The following is a 21,823-nucleotide window of genomic DNA, read 5'->3' on the forward strand; positions in this document are numbered from 1 at the left end:
CAAGACATTGCAAGCCTCCAGTTGCTGGGTCAGTTACTTTACCTTTTTGCTCTGGCGTTTGATGGTGGAAATTGAAAGGAAGATTTTAAAAAATGGCCCTCCCCTCGGCAGATCTATTATGGTTGTTCATTTTTGAATTTTAATCTGTTATGTTGATTCTGTATGTGCCCCATCCCAGGACTGCATGGAGAAGGGCAGGTAATAAACACGTTATAGAAAGAAAAGAAAGTTATCTCCTTGCAAACCTTCCTGGGAAACAGATGGCTGAAGGATGACATATATCAATGAACAAGTGAAACCAGCACCTTGATTTGAGCCTGGGCATGGTGGAATAGTCAGTACAGTTAATATAAAATTAGTCCCAGTCATCTAACCCAACCTGAAGGAGAGCTCATATATCCTACTGCAGAACCAAAGGGAGATGAAAGGCAATTCTGTTATGAAACTTCCAATTCCATTACAAAACCTAAAACACCATAGCTAAGCAGATGTATGAACCTACCAAGCAACACCTGAGGCCAGTGGAAACTGTTTGTCAAAAACCAATGAGTTGTACTTGGAAATGAGCACAGAGTAATCAGCATGGATTGGTACGTTTGTCACCTACAGCATGCATCAAAACATCTGCACCCCCATTAGCTTGTCCTGTTTGCCGAATGGATGGACGCAAATGTTTCGCAATAGAAAATAGCTGCCTGCCTTGGTCTGAATTCCTGCTCCTGCTCCTGCTCCTGCCCCCTGCCCACTCCAATTCAGTGGGAAATAAATGCACCAATATATATTGTGGTACTCATAATCAAAAGATCCTATAATTACCACTATTTAACAAAATTTAGGTTGAAAAAATGTCTGCAACCTAATGCTCCCCTTCATGAATGTTATTCCTACTCAAGAGGTGACCTATTGAAATTAATGGACAAGACTAACTTAGGTCCAATTATTCCAGTGGATCTCCTCAGAGTGCAATTTATTATAACTCATTCCATTCCTCCTTCACCAGCCTAGCTCCCATTATAGACTGACACCTCCACAGCTACATAGACTAAGCAAGAAAATGAAAGAAGTGAAATATCTGGTCAGAGATTTCTCAGCCAGTGAAGGCTGGTTCTTAAAGGCAAATGGGGAGCTGACCCACCAACATCAGTCATCTTTCTTCCAAGCCCACCTTCCTGCCTTCTTACTTATAACCCATCTGGGAGTGGTCCTGGCTGTCTACTCCGTCCTCTTTGGTCTCAGTGCTGCCCCTGGTAGAACTCAACAGGGAGGAGGATGGGGGGGGGACCAGAATGATTTGGCTCTGCCCATCATTGGTTCTCTCCACCTGTCACTGGCTCTTGTTCCACCTATTGTTGGCCTCTCTGTCTTCTGCCCAACCACCATCCACCACTGCTCTCAGCATTTTTCTCTCCTTTGCTTCTACATACTCTTGATATTAGGGGAGTATTCCATTGTATGCAATGGACTGCTAAATTTTGTGCAGATGGAGGTTATGTCCTCTGTGAACATTTATGCAGCTTCATATACTGAACACGGCATATGCAGAGAGAAACTAGAGGACAAACATACTATGTAGAAAGGACACCAGATTAAGTCAATTGGAACCAATAGTTTAATCCTAGATATGAAGAGTTTCATCGTAAGCATGATAAAAGTTTGAGCAGCTTTAGGCATTGTTTCTAGAAGTTTGAACAGACATAAGCATCATGGAGAAAATCATGTTATGCTAATTCTCATCTCACTTCACTCATGGATTTCCTAACCTTGGTGGTTTCCCCAAAGCCAGTTGCTTCTCTTGCTATCCACCCCACAATTCCTTCAACCAGATACCCTCTCCACAAATGATGGAGAACCTAGATCAATCCAGACCTTTGGTCCATCTAGCTCTCCAGGGTTTCAAACAATGGTCTTTCTCATCTGCACCAGAAGATGGTACTTGGGACTTTCTGCATGGAAATGTTGTGAAGAATGCAAAGGAACTACAGTCCTCCCTCCCCATGATGACCTAAAACCATGATGAAAGCAAAGAGGACTCACCATCCATGTCAAGGCGCTGCATGATAATTGCCAGTTCCACCTCGCTAGGCATGTATCCCAAGGAGCGCATCGCCATCCCCAGCTCTTGTTTGGAAATGAAGCCATTGCCATCGCGATCCAGTACTCGGAAAGCTTCGCGGATTTCTGCAGCGAAGGGAGAGAAATATTGTGCACTGAATTCCTTTAGAATTACTTTCTGACTAAAAAATAAGGCAAGGGGGTTCCCAGGGGTGAAGATCAGAAGAAGGGGGCCTCTTTGTTGGTCCACTTCCCTCAGAAGTTCCAGTGGTGTTGGCCAAGAAGACAGCATTTCCTGTGGCAGTCCCTAAGTTCTGAAATAACCTTCCCACAAAGGTGTTTTTGATTTCTTTACTACAGTGCTACCTCGGGTTAAGTACTTAATTCGTTCTGGAGGTCCGTTCTTAACCTGAAACTGCTGTTAACCTGAAGCACCACTTTAGCTAATGGGGCTCCCGCTGCTGCCTCTGTGCCACCAGAACACGATTTCTGTTCTCATCCTGAAACAAAGTTCTTAACCTGAAGCACTATTTCTGGGTTAGCGGAGTCTGTAAGCTGAAGCGTATGTAACCCAAGGTACAACTGTATACAACTTTTGGCAAATGCTCAAGACACACCTCTTTGACACCTGAGATGTGTTGTTTCAGCAATCACCCCATTCCCGTGACTGTACTCTGTTTTAACTGTTTTTAATTTTGAATTCTCGTTGTGGTGAGGGGTGGGTAATAATAATTATAACAATATTTTCAAGCCAGTAGCTGGTTACAAATAGTGAACACCAGCAGCCTTCAGGGAGCCAAATGAAGGAAGTTTTTCTAAATGATGAGAGTGGGTTGATTGCCCCTGATGATTGGCCATGCTGACTGACAGTGATGGTAGCTGTAGCCCAAAGCATCCAGAGAGCACCAGATTGGGAAATGCTTAAAAGTTGTTCATAACGACAACAGAAACTCATCTCAATTGCTTGCTACAGATCAGGAAGTCCAAGAGGACAGCAGCATGTTTGGTAAGCAGAGTCAATCTGGAAGTTAACCATGTGCTCAAGGCCATAGAAGGAGGAGGTACACTAAACACATAAGTTGTCAAAATAAATCCCCCATCTTTGATATATAAGACTAATAAAACAGATTGCTTCGCAGTCTCTTCTCTCTCTCTCTAGGAAAGGAGATTGGCAACTCTGTGGCAGAACACGCAGATGCAATGGAACAACGAGATGCAATTCAACAGAGCCATATTTCCCGTGGGAGTCAAACCCATACGCTCCCTTGGTTAAGTTCTTAGCTCGGAACAGTGGCACTCTTCCATCTCTTGAGCGAGTCCTCGAGATCAAGATGAAAAAGGTTTCACTGGGTGAGAGAGACCAAACATGTTTAAAGCAAGCTTTCAGTTCCAAGAACTTGAAGGTGAATATAGTACAGCAGGTTGGGTTCAAGGCCTGCTCCCCAATTGTCCAAATATTATTGGCTTGAAAACACAGATGTGTTCAATGGCTTAATTGTGTATGAATGAACCAAAACACCCTCCCACATTTCCCCCCATTTTTTTTATTACTTATATTTGTTCAGTCCCTCATTAAACAAGTTCTGAAGGCATCATACAAAAAGGAAACCTATCGCCATAATACTCACCCACCCCAGATCCACAAAGAAAGTTAAAAACCCAACCCAGCATAAAACTCAAATACAAAATAACCAACAGAATAAAGCATAATACTAGTCAAAGGCCTTAAATGACAATTTTAGGTTATATTTTAGTGATTAAGATTTAACATATATTTTAACTGCTGCTATATCTGTATTGTCCCTGTAATAAAGGTAAAGGTAAAGGTACCCCTGCCCGTACGGGCCAGTCTTGACAGACTCTGGGGTTGTGCGCCCATCTCACTTAAGAGGCCAGGGGCCAGCGCTGTCCGGAGACACTTCCGGGTCACGTGGCCAGCGTGACATCGCTGCTCTGGCGAGCCAGAGCCGCACACGGAAACTCCGTTTACCTTCCCGCTGGTAAGCGGTCCCTATTTATCTACTTGCACCCAGAGGTGCTTTCGAACTGCTAGGTTGGCAGGCGCTGGGACCGAGCAGCGGGAGCGCACCCCGCCGCAGGGATTCGAACCGCCGACCTTTCGATCGGCAAGTCCTAGGCGCTGAGGCTTTAACCCACAGCGCCACCTGCGTCCCGTCACTGTAATACCCAATTGCAAATTAAAATATGTCCCTATCGTGTTTTATGACTTCCCTGATACTGTATGTGAGCTGGAACTGGTCTGTGACTGAAAGTAATAAATTCAGTTGTACTAGTCAAAGGAGCAAAATGCAGCAAGCAAAGACAGGGACTATGACCACCAAATAAGGGAATTAAAATCATTGTGCTCTTTAAAGGTAGAGACAAACAAGTCCTAGTCAGTTTCCATGCAAACATCCCTAGAAAACTATTGCATAGCTGGTATGAGAGCACCACCAAACCCCCCGGTCTTCTTACATCTACCCTCCAAACTGCAAATTGAGAAGGGTTTCCCTTGATCGTGATAACATTTTTCGCTCTATAGGACTCACTGGACCATAGGACGCTCCTTGTTTTAGAGGGGGAGAACAAGAAAAAAAAAAATCTCCCCCTCTCTGCTCAGCGTCCCTTCAGCAAAGCGGCAGGAGAAATGGAGCCCCTTCCATTTCTCCTCCTGCTTGGCTGAAGGGGCACTGCGCAGCTCTCCTTCTCCACTGAAGCCAAGAGAGTCTTCCTCTCCTGGCTTCAGCGAAAGGAACCTGAAGCCTGCGGAGCGCAGTGGGAACTCACGCTGTGCTCTGAAGGCTTCAGACGGCTCTCCAGGCTTCAGCGAAAGCAACGCAAAGCCTCTGGAGCACGAAGGGAGTGCTCCCTCTGCACTTCAGAGGCTTCGTGTTGCTATCGCTGAAGCCAAGGAGCCTGCATTCGCTCCATAGGACGCACACACATTTCCCCTTAATTTTTGGAGGGGGAAAAGTGCGTCCTATAGAGCGAAAAATACGGTAATCTCTTCTGGAATTCTTCTCGATGTGAACATACCCTGGGTCTTCGGAGGCCTTTCCCCAGCCCCCAGCCCATCCACTGAGGGGGGCTTGGAGGCAAGAGAGAGGGTATTTTCAGTTGCAGCTCCCCCTCTGTGGAATGCTCAACCCAGTGAGGTCCACCTCTTTGATATCTCTTGGTGCCAAGTAAAGACTTATCTCCCTGCTCCCCAGATTTTCATAGACTAAGGAGAAGGGTTTAGGAAGTACCCACTTCCTCTGGGCTCTGTTAACTGTTCTCCCCCATTTCATCCTCCTCTTTCACCTCCTTATCCATTTCTACCTGGCATTCCATGTGATGCCTTGAGACTCATGACACACATCGTAGCCTTGGGCCATCGTCATGTTGCAAGGGAAGCCTGTTCCCTCCTCCATTGCTTCCCCAAGCAATGTCAATTTGAAAGCTACCATGCCTTGAAAAAGCAACTTGAGGTTCCTTGAGCATTTTCAAGGGAAGCCAAACAATAATGAAAAATTCAAATCAGTGGAGTTTGGGAGCTCTGTCTTCACTCATTAAAACGGCTTATGGGGAACAATTATCTTGCAATCTGGTCATGATTATTGGCTGTGTGTGTCAATGATTTAGCGTTGTTCTGGCTTGTTTAAGAAGTATCTCGGATTTTCAAAATGCCCATAGGGAAGCTCCTGTTTAGCTCCACAGCCTGCAAGGGCTTTGATGATTTCCTACCAGGGCTCAATATCATGTTTAGAGCAGAGAGTGGGCTTGGGTTGAGTCACGGCTGCAGCTTTTGAAGGAGTCTGGCAGAACATGCTCTTCGTGACGGAGTTTAGGCTTCAAAACAGAACCTAGAGACTCGGTCCAATGTTTCTAGTAAACTAGGGACTCTGCTGGCCCAAACAAAAGCATCCTTTTTTTTCTAATGTGTCAAGGCTGCCAAGTCTCAGGGTATGACCCAAGAGATTTCGCCTCCTTGTGCCATAGGCAAGGGATTTAACTTGTGGGCGCTCTCTGCGGAAGAATCTGGAGCCTAAAGAATGATAAAGCGAAATCCACACCAACATATAAAAGTGTAATAGAGGTGAAAATAAAAAAACAGTGGTACCTTGGTTCTCAAACACTTTGGTACTCAGACAACTTGGAACCCAAACACTGTAAAACTGGAAGTAAGTGTTCTGGTTTGCGAAGCTTTTTTGGATGCCGAATGTGCTCTGTTTGAGTGTTACGCTGTTTTTGCTATTTATTTTGCGTTTTTGTTTTTGCGACTCTTTTGTTTTTGTTTTTGTGACTGTGTGGAACCCAGTTCAGCTACTGAATGATTGATTGTGTGACTGCAGTACATTGTTTACTTTCATTTTATGGATCAGTGGTCTCGTTAGATAGTAAAATTCATGTTAAACTGCTGTTTTAGGGGTTGTTTTTAAAAGTCTGGAACGGACTAATCCATTTTGCATTACCTTCTATGGGAAAGCACACCTTGGTTTTGGAACGCTTTGGTTTTGGAACGGACTTCTGGAACGGATTAAATTTGAGAACTAAGGCACCACTGTAAAATAAAATCAGGGCATTCACGAGTGCAATGATTTACCAGCGATAGGGAATTGCTCTTGGCAAGCAGAGACAATTAGGAAGGGAGGTAGCTCGGTGGTTGAACATCTGTTTGCATGCAGCAGGTCCAAGGTTCAATCCCCAGAATTTTCAGGTGGGGCTGGGAAAGAACCCTATCTCAAATCTTGGAGAGGCACTACCAGTCAGCATAAACAGTTCAGACAACACAGCAGTCCCCATGAAAGCATTGCACGCTCTCTGTCATTTCCACAGAATGAATTTTGTGAGGAGGCAGTAAAAGTATCACTTCACATGACCAGTTTCTCTCCAACAGCTATAACTGTAACTATGGCTGGTGGCAAGGGTGGGGAGAGACATAAAACTGGAAGAAAACACTATGTATTATTTACAATGTTTTTCTGGGTTAGGCAGTACTGCCCATCTGTCTAACATCTTTCTTGGACTCCTCTCTCAATGCCGAGAAACAGCAGCAAAACCAGGCTCTGAAACCTTAAGGTTGGCACTTGCCTGACAGATATTTTCCAAAGAATTTAATGAGTCCTGATTCAAAATGAAATTGCTGAGAAAGAATTATTTTCTGCCACGCTGCTAGATACAAACTGGCTCAATACGCACCACTCAAACTTGCGCGCAGATTGATTTTAGTGATCTACTCAGCTTTTGCCTTTCCAAATTGTTCCGGTGCAGTTCTTGGCTCAAACAAAGGAATAGAGAAATCTGTCAATTGTTGTTTCTCTGAGTTTCTCGTTTTCCAAATCTTAAATTCAGTTCTCAGCATTTCCACCTGAAAATTCACCAGCATGTTAGTGTGAATTTCTCCTCACATGCTTTTTTTTATTATAAAAAATGCAATTTTTCCTAATATGCACAAACTGATGTGGAAGGTGGAGAACTGAATTTTAGATTGGGGAAAAATGAGAAACTGAGAGAAACAAAAAATGACAGGTTTGCTCATGCCTATGCTCATTTTCTGGGTGCCGATATGTTGTCCTGTGAACACCCGGCTAAGAAGGAGAACAGACAGGGGTGCCAACTTGAATAAAATATTGGGGGGGGGGGCAGGCAGGCAGGTAAGCCCCACCCTGCATAATCGATTCCATGATGCAATGCAAGCATACCATTTGAATGGCAGTGTCCAGAAACTTTAGGGCCCCCCACCTCCCTGAAATACTGTAAGAACACAGGATGGCCTTATCCACGCCAGCGTGGTGTAGTGGTTAAGAGAGGTGGACTTGTAATCTGGTGAACCGGGTTCGCTTCCCTGCTCCTCCACAGGCAGCTGATGGGTGACCTTGGGCTAGTCACACTTCTCTGAAGTCTCTCAGCCTCACTCACCTTACAGAGTGTTTGTTGTGGGGGAGGAAGGGAAAGGAGAATGTTAGCCGCTTTGAGACTCCTTAAGGGAAGTGAAAGGCGGGATATCAAGTCCAAACTCCTCTTCCTCTTCCTCTTCTTCTCCTCCTCCTCCTCCTCCTACCAAATCAGACCATTAAGTCCATCTATTTCAGTATTATGTACACGGACTGGCAGGTTTTCAGGCATTTGTCTCTCTGCCAGCCCTACCTGGAGTTGTGAGGGATTCAACCCGGGACCTTCCGCTTGAAAAGCAGATTCTCTGCCACTGAGCTGCAGCCCTTCTGTGATTTCCCCCGCACCCCTGATAAGAGACATTTCCGCTGTTGTACAACAAGGAATGTATAATCGCTTGCCTGCCTTATCCTGTTTTAATTAGGAAAATAGCATGGTTGAGGACTCCAAGCACAGCACAAATTAAACCACCACCTCCACCTCCAATCCACTAAGGAACAGAAACGCTCACCCTGAAACAGCAGAGTGCACATATATTTGAAAAAGATTATTCTTCCTCCTTCTAGAAACAGAAGATCAGGTAACCTGAGTTCCATTATTTCCAATGCTCAGACCACTACTTATCATCCCTGAAGACAAGAGGAGGGTATCAGCAGGCTTGAGAAATCACAATGGTTTGCAGAAGTATGTTTAAAACAGCCAAGTGAATCTGAGCATGTTCACTGGTTTTGGAATGCTAGCTGCTTGTTTGGGAATAGAAAACCAGGTGGAAATGGAAGATTGTGCCTGAAATCCTGCACACAGTAACATTTTGTTGCAGCTCCCACTCGTTATCTCTGTCCTGCCCCCAACTATTATTTCTGACGTCGGTCCTGTCAACATCCAATTCACCAAGATAAGCGATCCAGTATGCATGAATATGTCCAAACCTGAAGCACTGGTCTCTTAGCAACCGGAGTACCCTTTGTATTAAAACATAGCTGAAGGGAACCAGCTGCCATTTCCCACATACCAAACTGGCAAGTACCTATTAAAAGATTGACAGCCCTGCAAACAATGATTAAACACAATTCCACTATGGACGTCATTTTGTGTTTGACTTACCAGTGCACTGAAACTGGGTACATAAGAGCCCTTTACTCTGTAACAGGTGAAGAGGCAAGCATGGCTGAGTGTCTGGTGAATGCACACAATCCCATCAAGGTTGGGTTTGTGCAGTCTTTAACTGACGCTCTCATGCGCTCTCACAAAATGCTCTACGGCAAAATGACACCCGGAAGGAATATTGATACAATCACACATACAATCGCGTCCTGATTGCTTTGTTTCCCTGGCAGTGTTTCATAATTAGAACATCAGTAAGAGGGAAATGGTGCAAAAAAAGAATAAAAGAATAAAAGGGATTGAAAGGCATAGAAATCTCTACATCAATTTTGGAATTAATTTTGGAAATTCTTCTAGTTAAACTAGCATTCAGAGAAGTGGAATTTGGGGCAGAATGAACTCGCATGTCACCTATCTCCTTCTTCAGCTTCTTAGGACTCTCAGAACACCAAGTGGCCTCAGAGATTTCTTCATGAGACCCTTACTGCCACAGTCTGGAAATCCCCTTCTCATCACAGGACCTCATTTCTATTTTAATTTCCAAGGTGTAGGGCTTTCCTACACCCACTTGGTTTTGACCCATAAAGCCTTAAATGGCTCAGGACCATAAAACCTCAAGGACCACCTCTCCCCACATGATCCGACCTGGACCCTGTGATCATCATCTGAGGGTGGCAACAACGAGAGCGAGCCTTTTCTATGGTGGCTCCCCACTTGTGAAATGCTCACGCCAGGGTGGCTCGCTTGGCACCTTCACTGAATATCTTTAGGCATAAAGTGAAAGCATTCCTCTTCTCCCTTGGCTAATTAAACAATCTATGGCCTTTGAAACTGGGAAAAGGGTATTGTTTGTGTTTGTTGCTATACTATCTATATGTGTTTTTAGATTGTAAACTGCCCTGTGATCCTCAAATGAAGGGTAGTATATAATAATAATAATTAATAATAATAATAATAATAATAATAATAATAATAATAGCCTAGTAGTTTTCTCCACCTGATCATGCAATTCTACAATGTTCCCTTACTTGAGGGTCACCCCAAAGAATCAATTTATCTTAGAGCATGCTGCTGATAATGCCGAGGTTGCAGATTTGATCACCATATGGGTCAGCTGCATATTCCTGCACTGCAAGGAGTTGGACTAGATGATCCTCGGGATCCCTTCCAAATCTACGGTTCTATGATTCTATTTCCCCTCTGGCTCTAAGTGCAGCACCCCAGTTTTACTTGTGCTGCTCCACGGCTCTCTTCTCTTCTGCTCATCCATTTCCTGGGACCTCTCCCCCCTCATACTCCCACATCATACTCTCCCCCTTATACTCCCATAACATGCTTTGGCAAAGCAGCACAGAAGTGTGTTAAAGGGCTCTGCATGGAGAGCCACTGCTACAGCAGGGGTCCCAGTTACTCACTCCTCCCCCATGGTAATTCATAGTCTAAACATTAGGCGGATCTGCCCACACAGGTGATGAAAGTAATGGTAAAAAAACTGCACGTGCTTTGCTCAAGCAGAAGACTACAAGGCTTCCCCAAACTGGCAATTGTGAATTTCATTGATCTAATATGAAAGGGAACGTAGAACTGTTTTACTACTAGATAGTCTGGAAGTTGTTAGGAGCAGATTATGCCATTTACTCTGATTGATTGCTTTGCCAATGCTATTTATTAGTTCCATTCGCACATTATATCCAATTGCTTTAAGCTGCTTTAAATTTCATAATGTGTAACTTTGTTTCCTTTCCTGTGAATTCTATAACTCTTCGTAATTCCATTTCATACTGTTTAATAATGCCATTAGGATTTGTTCATTAACAAACTGACTGGTTCAGTTCAGTTACAATGAGCTGTGTGCAGCTTTTGCTGGGTAAGCTTCACTCCTGGTTCCACTGAATTGCTTCTGAGCAAATCTGAACCTCAAGTGGAATCCAATGGCCACATTGGCCAGGATTTGGCATGGCATGGGCTGAAGCTGGTTGGATCTTGAGATCAACAGACATCAGGAGAACACCTGAAGACAATTCCGACACAGATACAGGCTGAGGAAGTTCTCTGCTTTAAAAGGCTTGTCGTAAGAGGAAGGTCTTCAGTTGGTGCCAAAAAGACAACAGAGATGGCACCTGTCTAATATTTAACAGAAGGGAATTCCCAAGGGCAGGCACCATCACACTGCAAGCCCCATGTTCCTCTGTTGTACAGGATGGATCACCTGATCAGGTGGTATCTGCAGTGATCAATTGGGTATGTAAGGGATGAGGTGATTTCAGGGACATGAGGGCAACAGCACTGCACCACTTGAGATTCCCAAAAACTGAGGAAGGGCCATAGCGCAGTGGTAGAGCATGTGCTGAGCAATGGGCCCTGTGGGGTGGTGAATGCTTCCCTCTGTGGTGGTGTTTGGATTTGATATCCCACTTTATCACTACCCTAAGGAGTCTCAAAGCAGCTAACATTCTCCTTTCCCTTCCTTCCCCACAACAAACACTCTGGAAGGTGAGTGAGGCTGAGAGACTTCAGAGAAGTGTGAGTAGCCCAAGGTCACCCAGCAGCTGCATGTGGAGGAGCAGGGAATCGAACCCGGTTCACCAGATTACGAGTCTACCGCTCTTAATCACTACACCACACTGGCTCTCCGTTCTGTGAGGAACGGCTGTCAACCAGCTCCATCTGGTAATCCAGCTAAAGTGTTCTGTGTTCATAGTTTGCTGCAGCTTTCAGCTCACCCCCCCCCCACCCTGCAACAACCTTGAAAGCACAGTGGAAATGACCTTACTGAGATCTGCTCACTTTCAGATGCAACTGCATTGCACTTCAGCAACTGGGTTGAGTCGCTGCCCTACTTCCACGAATCGCAGACCAAACCCAGCAATTAAGCAGTTAAACAAGCAATAAAGCAGCAGTACACAAGCCTTGTAAACAGGCTGTTAAGGGAATAATATTTTTGACTGGTGGCATCTAAAAATATCTTCAGAGAATTCAGGAACAGTACAAATGGGTTCTATTCCAATGAGTGAATCACACCCTCTGCCACACACACAAAAAGTAGGATAGCACTTTTATCTTCAGCTTAGAGGGGGAAGGATCAACAGTGGACTTAGAAGGCAGCCCCAGTATGTGGAGCATGGCTCAAATTGGGGGCAGGGAGTAGAGAGGACATTAAGAAAGCCCACAAGACACACACACCCCACCTTCAGTCAAATAATAGCTTCTAAAACCAGCAGCTACGGGGATCACTAAAGGTACAGGCTCTGTTCAACCTCACCTGTTGGAGGCATTATGCCTCTGAATGCCAGTTCCTGGGGATCAGAATTGTAGAGTTTGAAAAGACAGGAGGATGAACTCTGCTAAAGGCAGGGTGTCACAACAGCATCCTTGAAAGGTGATAGTCCAGCACTGGTTTAAAAAGTTCTGCTGTCAAACTCATGCCAACAGGAACCCTGCTGGAGGTAATATGCATCTGAATACCTGTCACTGGGAATCACGGGGGTGGGAGAGCACTACTGTGCTCAGATTCTGTTTGTGGGCTTCGCATAAACATCAGGTTGGCTACTGTAAGAACAGGATGTTGAGCTAGACAGGGCTCTTTTCATGTTCTTACAGGGGCTGTCCTATGTCTCCCCTTAAATCAAATCAAATCAAATTTTGTCAGCATGAGAAAACCATGTTCTAAGCCTCAACGACATTGGAATACACGGTACTGCTCCTCTTTCCTCGTCAGTCTTTCAAGCTTATTTTTCCCTGCCTCCCTGAACTGCAGGTGTGCAGAGTGTGGAGTTAACAAACATTAAAATGCAATATTCAAATGAAATGAAATGAATTTGCGCAGATCTGAACAAAAGTAAGTGAAACCTGAATGAATTAAAGCATATAACAGACTTTAAATTCAGAATGCAGCACCCATTTTTCAAGGATTTCCTCCTCCCACCAGTACCTGTAGCCAGTGTGTTTTTTCCCCCTGGGGGGATGCAGGGGTACACATACCCCTAAACATTTTGTGAATCTAAGTTTGGTCTCATTGAGGGGCAGTATTTTAAGATGAGTAGGAAAATGAGAGTACCCCTAAACATTTTTTAAAGAAAAAAAGCACTGACTGTAGCTAAAAAAAAATGTACCGGTACCTCCTTCAGACCTGTGGCCAGACTTTTCCCCATCTTTCCCCAAAATACATTCCAAGTATTGCTCTCTCAATGCATTTTATAAAGGGTGATATATTGTGATATGAACCTTCAGCATTAGGCCAACACATCAACTTATAATTAAAATTTTAATTTACACCTCAATCATAAGGGAAGGGGAGTGGTTTCAAACATCTGCTTAAAATTTGGTTGGAGGATTTACAGATGTTGCACTTGTTCCCATCAGCTCCACCCAACCTGATCCGTGGTGAGATGCAAGATGTAAACCAACAATATCTGGAGGGCTACAGATCCCCAATTGCTGTCTTAAAAGAAATACATCTGGACAGACCACATAATATTTTTCATCACAGTGCTTGTTGTGATGGAGATGTGAAGAACAGGGGGCCAGAGTTCTTGGCCTATGTCTATGGCAGAAGGGTGCTAATGCAGCAATTCAGTTTTCACACTTCATTTAGAGGCATTATGAAGTTAATTGGACCACAAAGTTGAGTCTAATTGATATTTGTATTGATTTAGCAATCTCCATGTCTCAATCCTGCTTGCAAGCTACACTTAGAAATAAAAGCCCGTCATAATTAAGACAGGAGAGGTAATTAATTGATGTTTATGGCCATAGCAAAATGCCTTGCTCATTCATCTGAATTAAACCAGTGGCCAGTTCAATGCTGTGTCTGACAAATCTGACAAGGATGAACTTTGGAATGAAATTTATATCTCTATCCATTTATATCTATATGTGTCTTAGTTAAAATGTACTCAGGTATTAAATATAGCAATAAGCAATTTCCTTACATTTCTCCCCCTCTGTAACGATGCAAGATCATTTTACTTTGTGACCCTAAATTTAATCACAGTCCTCCAAACACAGCCTAACACACACAGTGTAAAGTAAAACCAACACGTTTCATGATCTATTTCTATTAATGTATTAAATGCCAAAACATACTGCTCAACTTTTGTTCAACTAAGAAACCTAGATGTCTAGCACGCGCTGCTATTCTCAACACTGTTGTTATCTTTCAAGAACACAAGCAAAGCCTTGCTAGCTCAGGCCAAAAACCCCTCAGGTCTAGTATTCTGATCTCATGGTGGCAACCAGATGTTCAAGAAAAACCCACAGACAGGACCAAAAGGGCAATGAATAACCCCAGGAATTGGTAATAGAGGCATATCACCTCTGACAGTGAAGGTAGGGAAAAAATAGCCTCCATCAGATCAAGCAAGGCAGACATCAATGCTCATAAGAGACATAGATTTGGGTTGGCATATTTTGAACAGCAAAAAAGAGGACGCTCTGGCAACTCTCATTTTAAACACCTCTACTATATGTAGGCTATAGAAGCTGTGGTATATTGCTGAGCGGGGCAGGAGAAGAGAGGAGGAAAGCAAGTCTTCAGCCACAAGTTGAATACCAAGTAACCCGTTCTACATTGGGAAGATGTTTGCTGCTAATGCTGCAGTTGTCCATCCACTGACAACCTCAAGAGAAGAGGAAAGCAAGTCTTCATCCACCAGTTATGTCAATATCTCATCCAGAAAGTATAGTCAGAGACATTTTGGCAAATTTAAAAAATCCACTCAGACAGAAATTTTACCCCTGAAAAAGAGGATGTGTTCTGGAAAAAGAGGACACGTGCCAACCCTAATTGTAAACTGTATCAGCCCGTGAGGAAGGCATACAATCCTGCCCCAAAATTCATTCATACTTTTTATGCCAGAAATAAACTTGGCATGAGCTTAACTGCAGCAACTCTCTAACCCTATTAACACTGACTGAAGACCATGCAAAATTGATTTTTTTAAAAAGGAGTACCAAACTTAGTAGTTATCTAAAACGTGTAATTTGTTTAAGTTAATGCTAACTGAATCAGAAAAGGGGGGCAGGATATGAAAGCCAATTAAGGCATTGCGGTAACTTCAAGAATGTCTTGGAAGGATGTGAGGACACTGGACCAGAGGGGCGACCTCTCCCCCCCCCCAAATAAAACCATGGAATATGCATTTCAAGCTCCGCTGAGCCACTGGCCCCCCTCTTCCCTTCTTTCATGCAGTTTATTCTAGTTCATTCTGCCCCACAGGTCTACAGTTTCATCAGCTTCCCCTCATTGTCACTCTCTTGCACTAGCAGATCTATACAGTGGTGCTTCTGGATGAGAACAGAAATTGCACGCTGGCAGTGTGGCAGCAGCGGGAGGCCCCATTAGCTAAAGTGGTGCTTCAGGTTAAGAACAGTTTCAGGTTAAGAACGACCTCCGGAACGAATTAAGTACTTAACCCGAGTTAGCCCTGTATTATCAGATACTTCCCCAATATATCTCTCACCATAGCGAGAAAGACTGTGAGCAGTTGAGCTGTGTGCCTACTCAGTTTACTGTTCTGGTGCCACTGATGGGAATTTCAAGCCCTTCTGAGGGGTCTTTCAGTCATGGTTGGTGCCCAGTGGGACTAGTAAGGTATAAAGCAGGGGAAACAAGGGAGGTGGAGCCCAGGACAGGCTCAGCCAATTAATTCCCCAAGGGCAACACTGAGACTAAGGAGGAGGAAGCTCACAGTCAGTCCCACTTCCTGAATTGGCTGTAAGTAAGAAGGTGGGTAGGGACACGGGTGGTGCTGTGGGTTAAACCACAGAGCCTAGGACTTGCCGATCAGAAGGTCGGTGGTTCGAATCCCTGCGACGGAGTGAGCTCCCGTTGCTCGGTCCCTGCTCCTGTCAACCTAGCAGTTCAAAAGCACAAAGTGCAAGTGGAAAGCACAAAGTGCAGCAGGAAGGTAAACGGCATTTCCGCGTGCTGCTCTGGTTTCGCCAGAAGGGCCTCAGTCATGCTGGCCACATGACCCAGAAGCTGTACGCCGACTCCCTCAGCCAGTAAAGCGAGATGAGCGTCACAACCCTAGAGTCTTCCGCGACTGGACCTAATGGTCAGGGGTCCCTTTACCTTTACATAAGAAGGTGGGTAGGTTGGGGCAGTGCCCCATTCACCCTAATGAACCAGCCTCCATTGGATTCTTTGTCTTTAAACCACTCTCTGACCACACAGCTTTTCAAATGGAAGTAAGATACATTGGGTTGCATCCAACTAAGTCAGGATTGCCATATTTCAAAAAGCGAAAATCCAGACATGCAAAATCTAAAAATTCAGTTTAATGAAATTCGTCAAGATCTATACTTCCGACATGGGCTGCCATATGTCTGGGTTTTCATAGACATTTCAGTGATTTCCACCCAGATGCTGAGAACAAGGCTTTGTCCAGGAAATTCCAGACATATGCCAACCCTAAACTAAGTCATACTCTGTGTAGACCCACTGAATTCTCAACATGTCTGCTCAGATTAGGACTAGCTTTGGATGCAACCTATATGCACCCTGGGGATATCAGGGGAACAAACCCCCCAGACAGAAAATGTAAACAAGCCAGATCCACTTCCAGAGCTGCTGCCACAAAGTCAATTTTGTAAGCCTCCACCCCACAACAGCAGTATTGTGATAAATGAGATGCAGAAAAAAAATAATGAGAGGCCTACACTAAAAATGCATGAACACTAATAAATGACTTGCATTTTTAAAAAAACCCAACAACAACAACCCCAAAACCTTCTGGATGACTCAGCATCAGAAACCTACCCTGTGGTTCTGTGCACAGAGTCCTTTTTAGCAATACAGAGGAAAGTGTTGTCAAGTCACACTGAGTTTAATAACACAAGACTATAAAAAGAAAAGAGTTTGCTATGAGAGGTCTGCTATTGAGATCACTGTGGGACATAAAAAACACTTCCTCCTAATTATATAGGACCTTAGTCACAGGTACAGATCATAGCTTTCAGATGCATATTCAATGATGTGCTAAAATGAGAATGGGAATGCATGGTTAAGCGCTCAGATGATCCCAGCTGGGGGAGCGGGGGGCGGGGGGACACAGCTTGTAAATAAAACATTTAAAAATGGCTGCATTTTGTTCCCCTCGGTGCATTATTCATTTCTGTAATCACCATTTAAGGAAACGGGGGGGGGGGGACTCTCAAACCTATAAGAACTGCAGAGTTCTTAGACCACATTCAATGACTTGTATCTAATGCTAGTCTTGTGCAGAGTAGACCCATTGAAAATGAAGGACATGACTAGGGCTGTGTAATATCTGTTTTTCAACATCATGATATATCACCAGCTAAACACTGTGATATACCAAAATATCACAACATCTGAAATAAGGATGGAACTATGTACTGTAGAGGTGAACATCAGGGCTAGGTGATATCTGGCTTTCAACATTGCAATATATCACCAGCTAAGCATCACAATATACTGATATATCATGATGTGTGAAATCAGTATATTGTGATATACTGATATATCATGATGTGTGAAATATGTAGAGGTATGGGCTGGTTTCACAGTTTTCCCTGTATCATGATTTTTGTGTAGTGTGCACACACACACTCACATCATGATTGGTGATATATTGCCAGGTCGAAAATAATGAAACCTATACCACGATATAAACTTCAAACTGGTTTTGGACGATAAATCGATATATCAACCAGCTCTAGTGTGCTCCACATCTAGCTGTCTACAAATCATGCAGTTTGTGGGGGAAGGGCTGTAGCACCTGTTTTACTTGCAGAAGCTTCCAGGTTTGATCCCCGACATCTCCCATTAGGGCTTAGAGAGAACCTAGACTGACACCACAGTCAGTGTCAGTCAGTGTGGCCAATATTGTGATGGATGGGCCATGATTTAAGCTCAATATAAGGCACCTTCCTACGTCCCTTATGCAATGTACATAAACAAAGCAGGTTCACACATATAGATTTATAGTTCAACCCAAGAATCCTTCCCAAAATGATTGGTGAAGTAGAGACAGTTTAGCGTTCCCCTGGGTTGGAATTAATAAATGCAAGAAAGGGTGTCCAGGTTGCTTCAAATGCGTCATGCTCCATGTCTCTCCTAGCCAGTCTGCACTGCTGCGTAACTTGCCAGCTGGCGTCAGCAGCCAGACTCTGTAATACCATTCCTTTAGGGACAAACTTCTCATCGACTTTCCAAAAGGGAAAGCTATGAGCAGCTATGAGAAGATAAGAGATTGAATTCTTACAGATTGAATTCTTAGTTTGATCCTAGAACAAAGCACAAGGAGAGGCCCCAATTCACGTACCTGCCTTACAGTCCCTATAACCATGAAGGTACTTTTGCAAAAAAAAAACACCCTCACCCTTAAAAACTCTCACAAGAGAAGTAGTGGCCGCCCTCATCCCTGACATTTCCTCCCTTCCTGATGTAGAATCATAGAATTGTAGAACTGTAGAGTTGGAAGGGACCTCAAAGGTCATCAAACTCCTGCAATGCAGGAATCACAACTGAAGAATACCTGACAGATGGCCACACAACCTCTCTTTGAAAATCTTCAATGAAAGAGAGTTCACCACCTTCCGAGGTAGTCCATTCCACTGTTGAACAGCTCTCACCACCAGGAAGTTCTTCCAAATGTTTTGTTGAAAAATCCTTTCTTGCCATTTGACTCCACTAGTTCAGGCCCTCCTCTCAGCTTGCTCCATCTTCCATGAAACAGTCCTAGAGATATTTGAAGGCAACTATCATACCACCTCTCAATCTTCTCTTCTCCAGATAAACAACATTCATAAAGGGGGGCTTTGACGAATGGTTGAGGGAGTTGGGTATGTTTAGCCTGGAGAAGAGAAGACTAAGAAGTATCACGATAGCCATCTTCAAATACCTGAAGGGCTTTTGCATGGAAGATGATGCAAGCTTGTTTTCTGCTGTTCCGGAAGGCCCAACATCCCAGAATAAGACAAAACAGAGCACATGTTTTCAGGACACACTGCCAGAGTGAGGAAGACTGTCATCTGGTAACCCCAGTTTGCTGACCACCAATGGTGCCCATTGGGGCTGGTGGGGCAGAAGATAGGCAGACCAACTGTAGGTGGTGGCAGAGCCAATGAAAGGCAGAGCCAGCTAATTTTGTCCGATCCTCATTTCTGCTAAGTTCTACAAGGGCTTCAAAGTGTTTGTGCTTGACTGGAACAGGGGTCACAGCCTTTCTTTCATTGCCATGAGTTTAGATGGTAGCAACAGTGATTGATACCACTGTGCTTGGCAAACTGAAGGAGATCCACAAAGGAGGAGGAAGCGTATAGGCATGACCATGTCTGTACTGGTCAGAAGTAAGAAGACAGGTAAGTGGAGGGCTGGCTGGGGATGAGCTGAGGTTGATGGGGGCAGTGTCCCAATTGTGCTAATGAATCACCCTCCACTGTATACAATTGCAGCCTGCACTCATTTTCCTGAGCAAGCTACTTGCCTCAGAGCTTCCACATTCCCTGAGTAAGCTATATTTGCCTCTGAGCTTCTACACTTCCTGAGCAAGCTACTTGCCTCTGAGCTTCCACACTCCCTGAGCAAGCTATATTTGTCTCTGAGCTTCCACACTTCCTGAGCAAGCTATTTGCCTCTCAGCTTCCACACTCTGAGCTTCCACCTCCCGAGAAATGGCTTTGGGACCTGCTTTGTTGCCACAGCAATCCAATTACTTTCATCATTAGCTTGTATAAATATCAATATTGTTAGCCCTGGCTTTGCCTTTCACCCACCCATCCTGGCTCAATGGGCTGCATGCATCACTGCAGTTTCCCAACTTGCCCAAAGCCCACCTAGGAATTATGTGATTTCCCCCCAACATATATTTATTATTCTCTCTCCTCCTTCCTTTATCCTTTCCAACAATAGCCCATTATTATAATGCCTCCTGTAGGGGTGACTCAGCAGTGATGATCCCATTCACTGTTAGATATATTTCCAATCTGTGAACTGCATTTTTAGCCATTTGCAATATTAAAAGGAGCAAAGGGGGGCATTCGAGACAAAGGAGTTTGCATAAACCTGTCTGAGGCGGTGCAAGAATTGCCAGGCGTTTAAGCTGAAGTGGTGTTCCGGCTGCCTGAATTAATTTGCTCAAACGTAGACATCATTACCCATATGGCACAGTTTTAAATAGAAACCCTTAACGCACCTCGGAATCCTCCCAAGACACCTGTTATGGATGGCATGTCAGTTTCAACCTGGCAATTTACTCTTGAGTTACAGAATTTAGTATCAATTAAAAATCACCTCGTTGTGTGTTGATTTTCTAAGAGTTTTCTTTCAAAAGGTATGTGTTTAGGGGAAAGGCAAATCAAAATCCAAATGCTCTCACACTACTACAAATAATAAATGGCACTGCTAGGACTAAATTTTTGAGAGTAATTAGCTCTGGAACATAGTATTCCAAATGCTATCACACCATAGATTTGTATAATGGCATTATGATATTGGCAGGGTTTTTCCCCCCCAAGTTCCTTTCCTAATGACTCCTGGCATGACAGTTTCCCTTTTCACAGCTGCCACACATTGGATTTAGGAGTTACCTCCAAAATCTAGCAGCCAGGGTAACAAATGGACAATGGGGTGTACCTATGCCAGGAAACAAAACCAATTCACCACTGCAAGCTGGCTCCAGGAAGAAGAAGAAGAAGAAGAAGAAGAAGAAGAAGAAGAGGAGGAGGAGGAAGAGTTTGGACTTGATATCCCACCTTTCACTCCCCTTAAGGAGTCTCAAAATGCCTTACAATTGCCTTTCCCTTCCTCCCCCACAACAAACACTCTGTGAGGTGAGTGAGGCTGAGAGACTTCAGAGAAGTGTGACTAGCCCAAGGTCACCCATCAGCTGCCTGTGGAGGAGCAGGGAAGCGAACCCAGTTCACCAGATTACGAGTCCACCGCTCTTAACCGCTACACCACGCTGGCTCTCCAGCATGGAGAACTTGCCCAATCTTGCCCAGGAACTTGCCCAGTCTTGTCAAGGCTTATTTTGAGCAACCTGCATAGGATTCAGTGCTGGATTTACGTATAAGCTAAACAAGCTATAGCTTAGGGCCCCACTCTCTTGCCCGCCCCCCAAAAAATCACTATTAATATACTTCTTCTTAATTGTATTTCAGTTCAACAATTACTTTGATAAAATACATGTTTTGTTATGTGCAAATGTCTTTAGATACCCATTAGGTCCATAAATTACCATATAGCATACATTCAACACAAAAAACAGTGACAATTTGTTGTTGACAAAGGACAGCTGGACATATAAAGGGCCCCATTACCTTCAGCAGCTCAGGGCCTCATCAAACCTAAATCTGGTCCTGATAGGATTATAGTTTAGAACAGAGCTGTGGAAGTCCCACTCCAATCTGATTTGGGGCCCAAGGGACAGGCGGTGAGTAGGAGGCTGCAATGATGGCAGAGTCTCACCTGCATCTTCTTTCCCCACCTCCCATCTCCTTGCTGCCCAACTTTTTGTATAATATCCTCTGCCACATCCATTTTTCTATAGCTCCGGATTGCCCCAGGTGGACCCAAGCCAGGGCGATAGTGACTCACCCCAGACAAATCCTGTATTGGCACAAATTTCTTCAGGATTTGTCCAGACTGATGCAAAGCCAGTTTATATTGGCTGCAGTTCCCATCAGCTCCAACAAAGTTATAGAGTTCAGTCCAGATGCAAGGATGGGAAAGAAATTTGGGTGAACCTACTTTAGTTAAATCAAATCTCAAACCTTCATTGTCATATATACAAGATTCCAATAGGGTTCAGTACAATAAAATCAC

At 44.1% G+C, this 21,823-nt stretch overlaps 1 protein-coding gene across 4 annotated transcripts in view; it reads right to left on the minus strand.

Moving 5' to 3' along the window:
* Positions 1-21,823, minus strand: part of CALN1 (calneuron 1) — a 138,070-nt gene that overhangs the window by 38,481 nt on the left and 77,766 nt on the right. For all 4 annotated transcript variants that reach the window (XM_081890675.1, XM_081890676.1, XM_081890677.1 and 1 more), the window contains one exon: positions 2,035-2,178. In XM_081890675.1, the coding sequence (XP_081746801.1) occupies positions 2,035-2,178 (144 nt within the window). The remainder of the gene's footprint in view (positions 1-2,034; positions 2,179-21,823) is intronic.

This window comes from Podarcis melisellensis, assembly GCF_964234715.1.
Source record: "Podarcis melisellensis genome assembly, chromosome: 15".
NCBI classification, from domain to species: domain Eukaryota; kingdom Metazoa; phylum Chordata; class Lepidosauria; order Squamata; family Lacertidae; genus Podarcis; species Podarcis melisellensis.